Source organism: Lepidochelys kempii, chromosome 4 (genome assembly GCF_965140285.1).
Source record: "Lepidochelys kempii isolate rLepKem1 chromosome 4, rLepKem1.hap1, whole genome shotgun sequence".
NCBI classification, from domain to species: Eukaryota; Metazoa; Chordata; order Testudines; family Cheloniidae; genus Lepidochelys; species Lepidochelys kempii.
In genome coordinates, this window is record NC_136383.1 from 26113454 (window position 1) to 26127393 (window position 13940).

Below are 13940 nucleotides of genomic sequence, written 5' to 3' on the forward strand. Positions count from 1 at the left end.
ACCGCATCAGTTGCGCAATTCTAGTGCACATTCTAATTTTTTTATTTTTATTTATTTACTTATTTTTAAAGATAACTGAAGGGACACTATAGCTCAGTCTTGTGCTTATTTTTTGTAAGCGTGTAAACTAATTTAAGCCACAGCTACCAGTAGTGTTGTAAATTCAGAGGCAAAAACAGAAAAACTCACTTTCATTTGGTTTGCTTCCTTTTATGAGAGTACACTATCATACCAACATTGCGTACCATTGAGAGCTCTGTGCTGTACTTTCCATGTATGCGCTGCAGTGGCTATTCTGTCTGCATCTGTCAGTTGAACTTTCTCGCCAAAGCAGCCTCCCGAAAGATGCCAAGGTCTCCTTCTAGGTGAGGCAAGCTAAAGTTTCATTTGACAATGGGTCTGATTTTCTCTCCAGTATGGAAAGTGTGTGAATGGGTAGCGTGTGTAATATATAGCTCGTCAATTGGTCACTAACAAAAAAAACTGAGTTTATGTTATATTCAACTTACTTTTTCATTCCATGCCCACAATCCAATTCCAAGAAATGCTATGCCCAGAAACTGAAAGAAACAAGAGGAAATTCGGGTAAGAACTGTGAATTGACTGTTACAAACATTTCATATATCAATTGCCCCTTCATCTTCACCCCTCTGTCTGGGAACCTCTGTACCTCTGACAGTCATGTCAAGATTTTTCCTGTGCTGTCGGCGTCCGAATACAACAGCTTCTCCTACAATTCCACAATTAAAGTTAGAGAATGAAAGGCTGTTTTCCTGGCACAGCAAACAGCCAGAGAACAGCAGGATAAGGGGGAAGATCCCTAAAGCAGCACAGCCAGCTTAATGCTTTCCCACATACACATCTCAGACGCCATGAACATCACTTCCCCAACCACTCCACAAACCAACTCAAAGAAATATCTCCCAAGCCTCACATAAGCCAAGATCTGCAGCAGGACAACACAACATACCATCCTCGTTTTGCCAGTCAGCTGTACAGAGTTGCTTTCCATGCAACGCACAATAAGAGAAATTCGGCTAGAAGGAGGAAGCACTAAAATTCATATTCATTACCAGATATAGTTATGTTGCCCACATAATGGCCTATCAATGGGTACATTTTTAGACGAGAACTGTCATCAGAAAAAACTACTAAAAATAATCCTAAAATAAATCTAAAACAAACATAATTTTATAGCTTTCTATTTATTGGTTGCTTTCATATTTCACGACGAACAAGCTACTTCAGTAGGCCATGCAGCCAATAAGACACCATATCTTTGCATATCTCAGAATGGCACAGCATATTTTAAAACTATTGATCTCTCTCTCTCTGCATTCAGAAAACATTCAATAAATTAAATTAATAAATGACTCAATCTTGCATTCCCAAAATATGCACGTTTCCTTTCTCAAGTAGAACTTGCAGAGTTGAGCTATACTTGTGGTTTTGGTTCAAAGAGTTTTGCAAAAACTTTCTTCCAGTCTTGCTTCACATGATTTAAACACCTTTGAAGTTCTGGGTTTGTACTAACGCCAGAACTAAAGTCTATTGAGACGGATGAGGTTTTATAGAATACTAACTCAAACCACAAAATTGGTCCAAATTAATGGAAACTGAGTCAAGGCTGACAAATTTTGAGTTACTATTTACCACTGATTACATCACAATCTTCATGACTTCAGGGGACAGTTGCCCATCTAAGGAATTCCTTGTTCCATGGCTTATCTTCAGTACTGTATATGCCCATAAGATTAACAAGTGCCATGCTGCTTTAGGATTGTGTAACAGTCAAAAAGTTGAGGCTTTAATATAAACAAACACACACAAAATAACAGCCAATAACCAATGAGCAAAAGAACTACTTAGAAATAACAATTCCAGGGACAATGAGTTGTAATCACTACAATCACTCCTCTCTGGCAATAGGAAAATGTTGTTTTACTCATGTTCTATGGTTTCCAGGCATATTACTAGTTCAGCTGAAGTGTATGTTTGGCTGCTATGGCCCAGCGATACATGCATACCAGCTTCTTTGGTCATCCAGGAGACTCCAGAATGACCCTGAAGCCCGCACCACTTCTCACATATCCCATTGGCCGGGAACGGCGAACTGCGGCCACTGGGAGCTGCAGGAGGCTGAGCCTGCAGACGGTCAATGAAAAAGAAACGTCTCGCGGTCCACCAGCAGATTACCCTGAGGCCGCGTGCCAAAGGTTGCCAACCCCTGCATTAAAGTTATTGATATAACTCCCTCACATGACAGCTATTAAACTCTGACTTTATTTGCAAATGTAATTCTCATGCTAGGAGTCAGTCTATTTGACCTCTGTGCAATGGCTGGAGGCAGACGTCAGGAGATCCCTGTAAAATGTGGGTGGGGCCCCAAAGGGAATTCACCCATAAGAAACACACACAGCTACCCCTCAACAAAAGTAAGGAAGGGGAAGGCTACAATAAAAGCAAAACAGAATAAAAACCGCAAGGATCAACTAATTACAGTTGCCATACAGAATGAAAACAGGAAGGAAGTATACGTCCAAGTTAAAATGAGGGAACCAGAGGGCACACAGAGACTTCTCAGAGAAAGCACCTGAGCAATCAGGGGACGCTGGCTGGATATATGATCTAAGGGGCGAAAGGAAATAGGTGTCACAGTCACAGAGAAATCCCATCACCACCACTGGTCAACCTCCTCAATAGAAGGAGCCAGACAGACAAATTTGGAGACTGAAGTCCTCTGTTTCTCCACAGAACTGATACAACAGACAGCAGTATAGCAAGCTTTCTCCACACCTGGTCAGCATGACTGGATTTGTCCTATAGGGGTCACTCTAGTAGCATTTCGGGTTATACACTTCAGGCCAGATCCTCAAATGGTGTAAGTCAATGTGGCTCCACTGAAGCCCATGGAGCTATGCCAATTTACACCAGAGGAGGTGCTGCTCCTTCAAGTACATTTTAGTCCTTGGCCTCTCTGTTGAGACTGCCAACAAGGGTTCCAGTTAGTGGCATGGGTGGTAGATTTTTTTGCGATATTAGAGACCTGCCCACTGGTCAAATTCAAAGCCAGTTTGAATTGGGTGGGTTACAAATCAATAACCCAGACACAAAAGGCTCTATATACCCTGATCCACCAAGTCCCACAACCCTACTAAACTTTAACTACTTTCCTATGCCCCTGAATAAAAAGGGAAAATGGCTGTGTACTACGACATAATACCCTGAACCTTTGCCATTTTTTGTACATATACCTGCAAAGTTACTTTCAAGAAGACATCGAGTACCAAGCTCTAAAGATAAGTAATCCTGACAATGTTTTCCTGCCATGAAGGAAAGATGAAGGGGCAGCTGGGACTCCATGCAACATCCACTGTAAAATCTATTTCAATGAGTAAATGTCATGGTAGGAATTGACTTTGTGAATTAAATGAAGTGTGCTGTAACCCAAAAGATATTGTAGGGTTCAGAGTTGAAACTCCTGTAAATGATCCATCAGGTAACCAGAATGGGCATATTAAACATCTCCTCTCTCCACACTGCCTGCTTACTAAATGGTACCATGGAGCAAGATTAACTGCAATGTAAGATAATGCTTGTCAAATGATTAAATCTACAACTCACTAATATACACCATTCCAGCATGCCGTGAGAGAGCACTTTTTAAATACCTAACAAACATCTTTAGGGCAGGAGAGATCTACAGCATTGCAATGTAACCAAGCAGAGCCTCTAATATAGAAAGAAAAGGGGGGACGGGGACGCACAAGTGTGCGCACATGTGTGAGATTTTCTCCTCTGGCTTTAAAGAGTTCAGCTACAGAGCCAACTATATAGGCACTGGTTTGGGGCCACATAACAGAATGTTGCTCGAATGGCAAATTGATTTTCTTTGCAGTTTCTCTGCAATAAACTGATCCTGTTCATAGATTTTTTTTTTTTTTTTTTGGCGTTCAGTATATTTTCTCTTAAGAGCTGTGTAAACAACTTAGTATACTAATGATTTTTCTTTCCAAAACCATGCCAAGAAAATACATTTACCTATCTGGGAAAAGGAGAGAGGGGAAATGGAGGGGATTCCCCAGCACTGAACTCAACAGCTTCGTAGTGAGTTCACTTCTTACTTCTATGCATTTTCAAAAGAGGCTATTTTAGTTATGTGCCACGAGAATTTCTATAAAATGTTAACTTAATATTAACCAAAACACTCAAAACTTAGTCATGTTTTCAGAAAGGCACACTGTCAAGTATTTCAGGCCCAAAATTTTACATACTCGTTAAAGTTGAATCATCAGCAAATGTCCTCCAGATCATATCCACAGGTTTGGTTTTAAAAATCAGTATCCCTTGCCCTAAAGGTCTAGCGATCTTGCCCTTATACGTGCTTGAGACCAGTTAAAGTCAGAGAGAGCTTCGTGTGTAGGCTGCAGAATCAGGTCCGACTGGTCCGTAATTACTATCAAGAGACATGGATGCTAGCACCACACTTTACCTACGTTCCAGGCGAACACGAGAAGTTGGTACGATGCCCTATGTTTGTATAAGGGGCACATGGAAAGCTTGATTTACATGGGCACCTACAGTAAACAAAAAACATCTCTCTCTCCTCTCTCTCTCTTTTTTTTTTTTTTTTTAAGTACCTACCTACTTGGGAACGGAGAGCTCAAGTCTTCATTCCAGGTAGATAACCAGAGAGACGTTCGCTAACAGGATTTAAGTTACCTGATAACTTTTAGATATACGGCTCACATTTCAAGCCGTGATGGGACACAATACATCAGGCCTTAAACCTGCCTTGGCCCAATGACAAGAACATTACCCCCAAGAATTCTGGAATCCAACAGAATCCATTAATCACAGAAATATCATCATCACACCACTTCCAGTGCCCTGACAGGCAAGAGGGAAAGCCCTGTCTTCCATCTGGAAGAGACAATGATTAGACCATAACTAATTGTCTGCTGTCTACACCCCACCACCACCACCACACACACTAAGTGTTAGATCAGATTCAAAGTGTCACCTCCTCAGCTGTAAGCAGAGCTAGGAACCATCTGGGATGATCATATTTACCACAGTGGCTGTGACTAACCCGGGAGAGCTGTCATTCACATGGATGTTGAAATTCCCCAAGACAGCCAGCCCTAGCCGCTGCAACAACAGGCTCCAAAAGACCACTCTGGCAGCCGTGACAGGAAGTTTGGGGGAATGGCATGGCGGTCTGTACTCCACAAGGACACCCTCTGCCCTCCCACAACCCAGTCAGCCTCCTCCTAGCACCTGCCTATCAGATAGACAAACTCCTTTGAGAGCAATAGGGCCCTTTCTACATCTGAGATCAGATGCACACCCAGTACTGACTCCAAAGCTGACTTTCTTCCTCATATGGATTTTTTTAACTTCTTTCCATATGGAGGAAGGGGCCTTCTCTGCATCAGCGTCTAGAACTTCACCTACTGACTTGCTGAAAGCCACTGGGTCTCTTCCCCTTCTGGCTCTTTCCCCTTGCCAAGCCAAAGCACCCTTAAATTCCTTACTGTTACACGGTGCTCTTTCACATATTCTTCCAATAACAATATGTGCTTTAATAATCTTATATTTAAAAAAAAAGATTCCCTCATTTTCTTCACTGTAACTTTTAAGTTCATCAAGTTCTCGGAGCACCCTACCTGTTTTGTCAGTCCTCTTTTGTTGTCAAATGTTTCTACTTCATCTTCCACAAACAAACAATCTGTTTTTTTTTTTCATTTCCTCTATTTCAACAGAGAGAAAATCCACTATGTCTTATAATCCGTGTCATACAGGGCCACTACTGCTGCTGATTAATATCATGTGGAACCATACAGAGATACTGAGGCCCTGAGCTTCAAGGTATCCAATCTTTGGTTACTCCCTCCAATACTCCCTTTTTGTTCTTGTGTTTTTGTCTGTACCATATTATCTGCAATCCAAATCAGGGCCTAAGTGTGCATGCAGCTTTGTGGCCAGAAAGCTCTATCCCCAGGGGCATAAGTACAAAACAAAGATTCGTCTCGTGATTTCTTTTTCTATTTATTTCTCCAATTTAAAATTTTCCTTACACTGTTGGAAACACAAAACACAACAGTATTGCCTGAATGTAGGAGAACAAGGAACTGAAGCTGCCTAGGAGCACAGCATGAAATTGATCAGCTTAGTTGCAGAATCCAACCTGTGTAACATACAAAAGTGAACATTAATAGTGAGAAATAAGTTTACATTTTTAAAATTACTTCAATGTTAAGCTCAGCTGTTAATAACTCAGAGTAAGGGGGGGGGGGTGTTTATATATATATAAATTATTTTTATTTTAACAATGAGCCTTCAAGTTTTGAAGGATGTTACACTCTTTCCAGACCTGGGCCAAACAATATAATCACACAGGAAGGAGTTAGTAGAAATTAAATTGATCTTTTTTGGACTGAAGTGTTGAGACTGCAATTCTAACCTATGTTAAATCTGGGATGTGCCATTTGCTAGATAACATCAAGGTAGAAATTGGAACTGTAGACCAAGAATCAGATGTTTCAGCAGTATGACCTGGATATAATTATTAAACAGGGGTTTGAATCGAAACCCTAGATCCAAACACTGGATCTGTCTCAGAGGCAGAACCAACACACCAGCTACAAGTGTTTCTAAACATGGAGTTTCAAATTCCAGATCCAAAACTGAACTTTCCCAAAGTTCAGGGTGTTTGGATTTGTCCCATTATGGAGATTGGTTCAAGCTGTGAACTCTGATCTGAAACCAGATCTTGGATTTTGGTTTGGGCTCCATCTCTAATAAGAACAGATTATGTTTAAGCATTCTAAATCAAACCAGAATATGAAATACCAATTGCTCAGAGTATAATCTCCTCTGTGATGCTTCTACTAAAGAGCCAAAAAGTACATATGAGTTACAACTAACTCTGCTGTTTTTTTAACTTTATACAGTTTGCATAAGAAAGTTGTACTAAGTCCTTGTGGTTTAAACTGGCTTTCTTTGAAACTTGAAGGGATAAAACTGCACAATGAGCACACAGATGATGCTTACAAATACATCACTTTTGGAAAGGCAAGGAAGGAGGGAAAGACCCCATTCTTGCAAGGAGAATTAAACAGTAGAAAAATAAACAAGATGGCTAAAGTATAAAACTATTCATAAAAAAAATCCGTATTACGGCATTTGGAAATGGCAAAAATCTTTGAAAAGCTTTGGTAAATGCTGTATTTTGTGTGCAGTTCAATGTTGCTCTGTACAGAAGTGTGAAACGGTAAATATAAATACAATAGTTTAATAAGCAGTATGTACATGCGTATTTTGGGCCAGAACCGCAGCAGTAAATTACCATAGATCCATAGACTTTAATTAGATTTACACCACTTGAGATATTGACCCTTTGACTGGAGTTGAGGCTTATTATGGTAAAATATTGTCATTAGTTGCAAAAAGTGACTAACAGAAGGATATATATCACTTGAGTCAAAGGAAACCCATCCCATACTGTAGCCTGGAACATCACAACCCCCAGCCTATAGTAAGAGTTATGAGTTGGACATTAGGAAAAACTTCCTAATTGTCAGGGTGGTTAAGCACTGGTATAAATTGCCTAGAGAGGTTGTGGAATCTCTGTCATTGGATGTTTTAAAGAATAGATCTGACAAACACTTGTCAGGAATGATCTAGTTATTATGCAGTCCTGCCTTGAGTGCAGGGGACTCGCCAAGTTGACCTATTGAGGTCCCTTCCAGACCTTCACTTCTATAATTCTATGAGTAGAGGTGGCAGGACGACTGGAACAGCATTCCCAGTTCTGCTGCCATCCAACTTGTTGGTAGGAAAAGACAAGCGCAGCCTATTCGTTGAAGACCCTTAAAGAGAATCAAAATATGTATATATTGATCCTCCCCTCCAGTCCCCAAAACAGAAATCTCTGTCCCCTTCCCTCTCAAAGGCAACTGAAACAAGAGCAGGGGCCTACCAGAGGAAAGGATCGATGCCCAGACTACCCCAAGGACAGAGATACTATGGTGATGAACTATACAAGAATGCTAAAAATAAAATGAAAGCCTGTGGTAGAAGAATGGGGTTTCATCATGAAACCAGTGAGTTTCTCCAGAGATCACTTTGGGATTGGTTTGGAGTTTTCAGTTCACAACTACAAAACCAAAACTTCCAGCAAAGAGATGTGAACATATACACAAAACACTCTAGTCACGATAAACATGCCAACCAAAAACCAGTGTATTTCCCACAACTCTTACACAAATATCCCCCACCTTGTGTGACCAATTCTGCCTTAATTTACATCCAAGCCAGTCAGCAGAATTCTCTCCACTCACATTTGAGAAAGAGAAATATTCTGCTTTCAGTCAAGCATCAACCAACTTCACTTCAGTCACAAGAACTACTCCGGATCCATACCAGCCTAAAAGAGCAGAATTTTACCCTCTGTCTACAAATTACTCTAGATATTTTAGAGAAAAAAGGCCTAATTTTCTCTTGCCTTGTATCTTGTATAGCCATTTAGACCTGTGCAAAATGACTACAGAAGGCGCATGGTGGCAGAGAATCAGACCCAATGTGTCTTCAATATTCCTTGTTTGGAGGCAGACCCTCTGAAAACCTTGTTGTCAAATCTTTAAGGAGCAGGTTAAGGAGAACAAATATTTAGAAAGGTTTCAGAGTAGCAGCCATGTTAGACTGTATTCGCAAAAAGAAAAGGAGTACTTGTGGCACCTTAGAGACTAACAAATTTATTTGAGCATAAGCTTTCGTGAGCTGTAGAAAGCTTATGCTCAAATAAATTTGTTAGTCTCTAAGGTGCCACAAGAAAGCTTATGCTCAAATAAATTTGTTAGTCTCTAAGGTGTCACAAGTACTCCTTTTCTTTTTGCAAATATTTAGAAAGTCCTTTAAAATATAATATTTGGCATTATACAACAGTGGTGCAACACTTTCTACAAGATAAACTTTACAACCCTCAGCCTTCCACTCATTAATGTCAATGTAAAGCAAAAACTACATTCAAATTTCTCTCCAGCAAATCAATTACTTGAGAATAATCAGACAGCATGTAACAATACTTTATCATTTCACTGTCCTTAACTGTTTACATGCAATGAACAAAATTAACACAATAAAGACTATTGCTGTATACTTTATTCTATAATCTCTCTATTCTTCTCTCAGTATTAATTCACATGTTTAGCTACATTCATAAGCAATAATCCCTTTCCTAGCACTTCAGTGTTTTCAGAGGTGGGTTGAACAATAAACATCTGAAGTTACATACATCCTTCTCTAAGTGTTATTAATCTTGTTGGCTAGCAGGGGAAACAAAGCACTCAGGTATGATCATTTCTTTGTTGTGAGGGGTACAGCACCTTACAAAACTGCATATATAGTTTAAAAAGTAACATGGTAAATAATGGTACAAAACTAAAACAGTTGTACATTGTAAGCACAAATGCAGATTGATCACCTCCTACTTCACACACAATTTTTTAAAAATTTCAGTTGACACTCTTATTAAAACAAAGAATTTAAAACAGACTACCACCAAAAGCATCACAGCTGCAGACTAAGTAGTAAAGGGGTTAGGTAATATACCACTGTCACATACCACCGAATGCCAATATGTCCTGCGTGAGGAAGATTTATAAAAATAAAACAGGCTGGACAAATCATTCCTGTACGCAGTTGCTTCATTTTACACCCTTACAATAACAATAGAATGCACACGTTCCTATACAATAGGAACAAACCAGAGCTGTAAAGTTTTGACTCAGATTAAAACTTCCTCAAAATTCAGGGTTTTTTTGGATCCATCTCTACTATGCATGCATGAACTTCTTTGCTATGAGTACTGACAAACACTTCTTATTACAGCCTTTTAAAGCAAAACTGTTGGGGCTAGTAGGCCCAAAATTGTCACTATGTCAGCCAAGTTTGTGTCACTCAGGGGTGTGAATATTCCACCCCTCTGATTCACACAAGTAACACCGACATAAGCTCTAGTGTGCACAGCACTATGACAGGGGGAGAAACTCTCCCGCCAGCATAGCTTATGCCACTTGCAGGAGTGGGTTTTTTATGCCAACGAAAGAGCTCTCTCCCGTCAGCACAAAGCATCTTCACCAGACACGCTGCAGCAGTGCAGCTATATCGGTACAGCCGCGCCGCTGTCGCGCTGTACATGTAGACACGGTCATAAACCCAGCATTTTAGACTGCCTTCATGCACACTGGGTTCTCTCTTTCCATGACTGTGTACGATATACTCTAAGCCCTCCAGAGAGCACGATTTCACTCTATATCCTGGGCACATGAATGAAACAGGCATAGAATGAGTAAGAGCAATGTACATAGTTGCATCTTAAAACACTCAGTCCTCTGGGGTTTTGTACAGTCACTTTACAGACTGTGGCATTGCTTGGTGGGATTGGTTTGTTCTAAGAAAAAAAATGTTTTTCACGGCTCATGGCTGCATGAAGGAGAATATGCAACTTTTTGAAGTACCATCAGTAAAACATGGGCCTTCTGAACCTTGGCAGTGTCCCTTTAAGTTGTTACAAGTCACTAAACTGACTCTAAAATATACTACTGCTCTAAGACAATCCTTCCCAAAGCAATATTTCTCTCGCCTGTGCTATAGCATTCATAGCTACAATACACAAGAGAAATATTTAAAAGGTGGGACACTGATTAAATTCTTCCTATAATTTTTTTCCAAGAATAATTTTTTTTTTTTTGGTCAATCTTGAACTGATATGAAGCACGGGCATTCATTTCAGGTTTCTTTTAATCATTCTCCAAGAGGAAGACTATTTTGACTAAACCTGAATTGAAATACAATTTGCAATTTAGAAAACTCAGTTCATTATTCATAGATCTTCGCAAAATTTGATTTTTATTTTGTAATTTTGACAGATAAGCTTTTTTTTTTTCATTTTTAAGCTTCCCTCCCCTTCCTCCCCCCAATTTTTATTGATTTAAATTTCCAATTGTGGGAAATTTTGGGGTCAGCCAACAAAGTGAAAAGCACAGCTTGGAAGATGACTGAGAAGGCAGCTCACCTGCCTATCCAATCAGTATAGCAGCTTTCATCTGGGCTAGAACACCACATAAAGGGAATAAGCGGGGTTAGAGCCAAGAACCTGCCTCCCTCCTTTCCCATAACTTTTCCACTCTCAGCACCAGCCGGCACAGGATTTCATTTAAAGCTGGTTAACCACAGAGGGTCAACCATGGGAAAGCAAACTGCTGAGAGCATACATTATATGTTCATATAAATTTACAGATGTACTGTAATACTTATGAAAAATATGTTGGCCTAGAGCCCATTAATTGTTTTCCCTTGAGCCACTGCCAGCAGGAAAACTCCAAGCAATATGATTAGTGAAGGAAGATACCAGGGTGATTGCTACCTGATTTGATTCACATCAGAGGCAGCCATCTAAAGATGTAAAACAGGCTTTCAGATGTTAAATCTATTCTCTATTTTCATTTTAAATATACAGTTTTAAAGATTAATATATATTTTACAAATAATTATTTCCGTGATACTTTTGATGGATTCTCCCCCAGATGCAGCCGATAAGAATCGCTCTACTCAATTTTTCACACATTTTTCGTTCAGCTGAATCAAAGGCACAGCTGACATTGTACAGTAACCCAAACTAGAAAAACATATCTGAAAATGCTCTGAGAAAGCTGTGCAACTTCTCTCACGGGACTATATTTTTGTTTAATCCACCCAAATGAAAAATTAATTAGACCTGGATGAGACCAGTTTTAATGTAAAACTCTGTGGCTGTTCGTTTATTCTTCTTCTATTATTTTTTGTTAATCTTGGAGTAGGTTGTAGATAGAGTGGGCAGCCGAACATAATTTTGAGTGCAAAATCAGTTGTCGCTACTCTTATTGCTTTTTGAAGTTATTTAATTCAGATTGGTTGTGCAGGACATCTGTTTTCTGTTACAGATGTTACATGTATTTAATTTTATTGCTCATTGGTGGTGCAATCAATGCTGTGTTGTATGCAATACTAACTATAGATTAGTGATGCCCTAAAGGCTCAAATCCCTCTCTTCTTGGCCATAACACAAACTAATGCATTGGAAACCAGAACGAGGAGGGTGCATTTCTGGATGAGTCCAATTTTTTTCCACTCAGACATATGAACAACAGTTTAAAACATAGTTAAAATGAGTCTAACTCTTTCCAAGCTCACAGCATTAGAATCACTTTCCAAATTCAAGTCCTAGTACTGAAACACGTACTTTATTTGAAGCCAAGATATTACAGATCTTTTTCTAGAAAACATACAGTATTCACGCACACACCTCTCTTTGCAGAATACAAGCAGGAAAGTTAAAAAACATGCTTTCATGCAGTCCAAACTCCCTAACAGCACTATCGTTCTTACTGTACAAAAAACCCAGACTCCTTTTAAAAAACCCAAACAAAAAAAAACCTGGACATCAAACGTTTAAAGTATCTAACTCCCTCTCTCAAGCACTCCGCCGAAAATACACCACTTACACAACCTTAACTTTCACCCCTTCCAGGCCCCACGCTACGCTCCCCCAACCTTTTGTCCCTCCTCCTACCCCACCAGTCTCCTGCTCCTCCAGGGCCCCTGCATCCGGAAACTTGGGAGCGCTGCTCCACCTATCACTACTCCATGGGCTCCTACCCAAAAGCCAAACTCTGCCCTGCTACATTTCCTATCCAGTCTCTTTCCCTCATCCATGCCAGCCCATCTCTGGCACAATGCCTGAAATCAGTTTATATTTTTACAAACATTTGAAAATAATTGTAAGTTGCCCGGTATATGCAGGAAAACAGCTCTGTATGAGCGCAGCCCAAGCCATGGCCAAGAGTGGTAGGAAAGAGGGAAGAAAAAGGAAAAACGAAGAAAAAGATATGGCATTCTGTATTGCTCAGCTTACAGCATGCCTCTGCAACTAGTCCAACACACAGGGAAGGGCGGTGGTCAGGACCAGGACTTTTCATTCTGTCCCCAAAAAGGAAACAGAAGAAGAAGGCAAACAAAGGAGGGCCTCTGGTGGGCCATATTGCAAGACAGGCATTTTCCCAGGTCCTTCTTCCTGCTGGTGCCTGGGAGCTTCCTGCCTTGAGGGAGAGACTTCCTCTGACTACTCTTTATATTCTTGTTCTTCTGTCTAATGAGCACATAGTTAATTCCTTCCCTACCTGCCTCAGTGAGGGCTATTTATGTGCACCCCAATCACAAGCTCTTTTTATGGGGCCACCGTCAACTCTATATAAAGCTGCAAACTGTGATAGGAGTCAGATCATACAAAAAAATTTCACTCCAATTTACAAAGCTCCTGCACAATGTCTCAATCTGGAACAGAGGTGGAAGCAAGCTCCACCCTCTAATGAAGGCATTTGGTACACCAAGGTCTTAGCTGCCAGGAACTGGTAGTAGTCCTATTTCTTGCCAATGAATATGCACTTACATTACTGCATTAGCTATGACATAGGTGTAAGTGGTTGCGGCCTGACACAGAGTGTAGGATCATGAAACCACTAGCAGTTATAGAGGTACTATATCGACACTAAAGTGTGCTGAAAAGAATGCGCAGCAACTTCACTGCAGGGAACTTGGCTCAGCATAACTCAGTCATTTTGCTATTAGCCAGTGCCACATCCCACCCACCTCCGTCACCACAGACTGGGTCATTTCAACTGACAAGGCTCAGCACTCCATTTATTAGGACTGGTAAGCAAGTGCGTGGGAAGAGGAAAGCAGGGACTGAGTCACGCTAAATGAACAGGCCCACTGTAAGTGAACAACTCCACTTTCATAAACAGACCTGGACCATGACAGTTTTGTCTTGTTCTTGTCTCATTTGAAAGAAAAATGGCTCTAAAGGTCTAGAAGAAACGTCAGTAAACAAAAATCAG

The 13940-nt window shown here is 40.3% G+C and overlaps 1 protein-coding gene across 3 annotated transcripts in view; it reads right to left on the bottom strand.

The window, feature by feature from the left end:
• The window catches only part of TSPAN5 (tetraspanin 5), a 117787-nt gene that overhangs the window by 25950 nt on the left and 77897 nt on the right, over positions 1-13940 (bottom strand). For all 3 annotated transcript variants that reach the window (XM_073340758.2, XM_073340759.2, XM_073340760.2), the window contains one exon: positions 510-560. In XM_073340758.2, coding sequence (XP_073196859.1) covers positions 510-560 — 51 coding nt within the window. The remainder of the gene's footprint in view (positions 1-509; positions 561-13940) is intronic.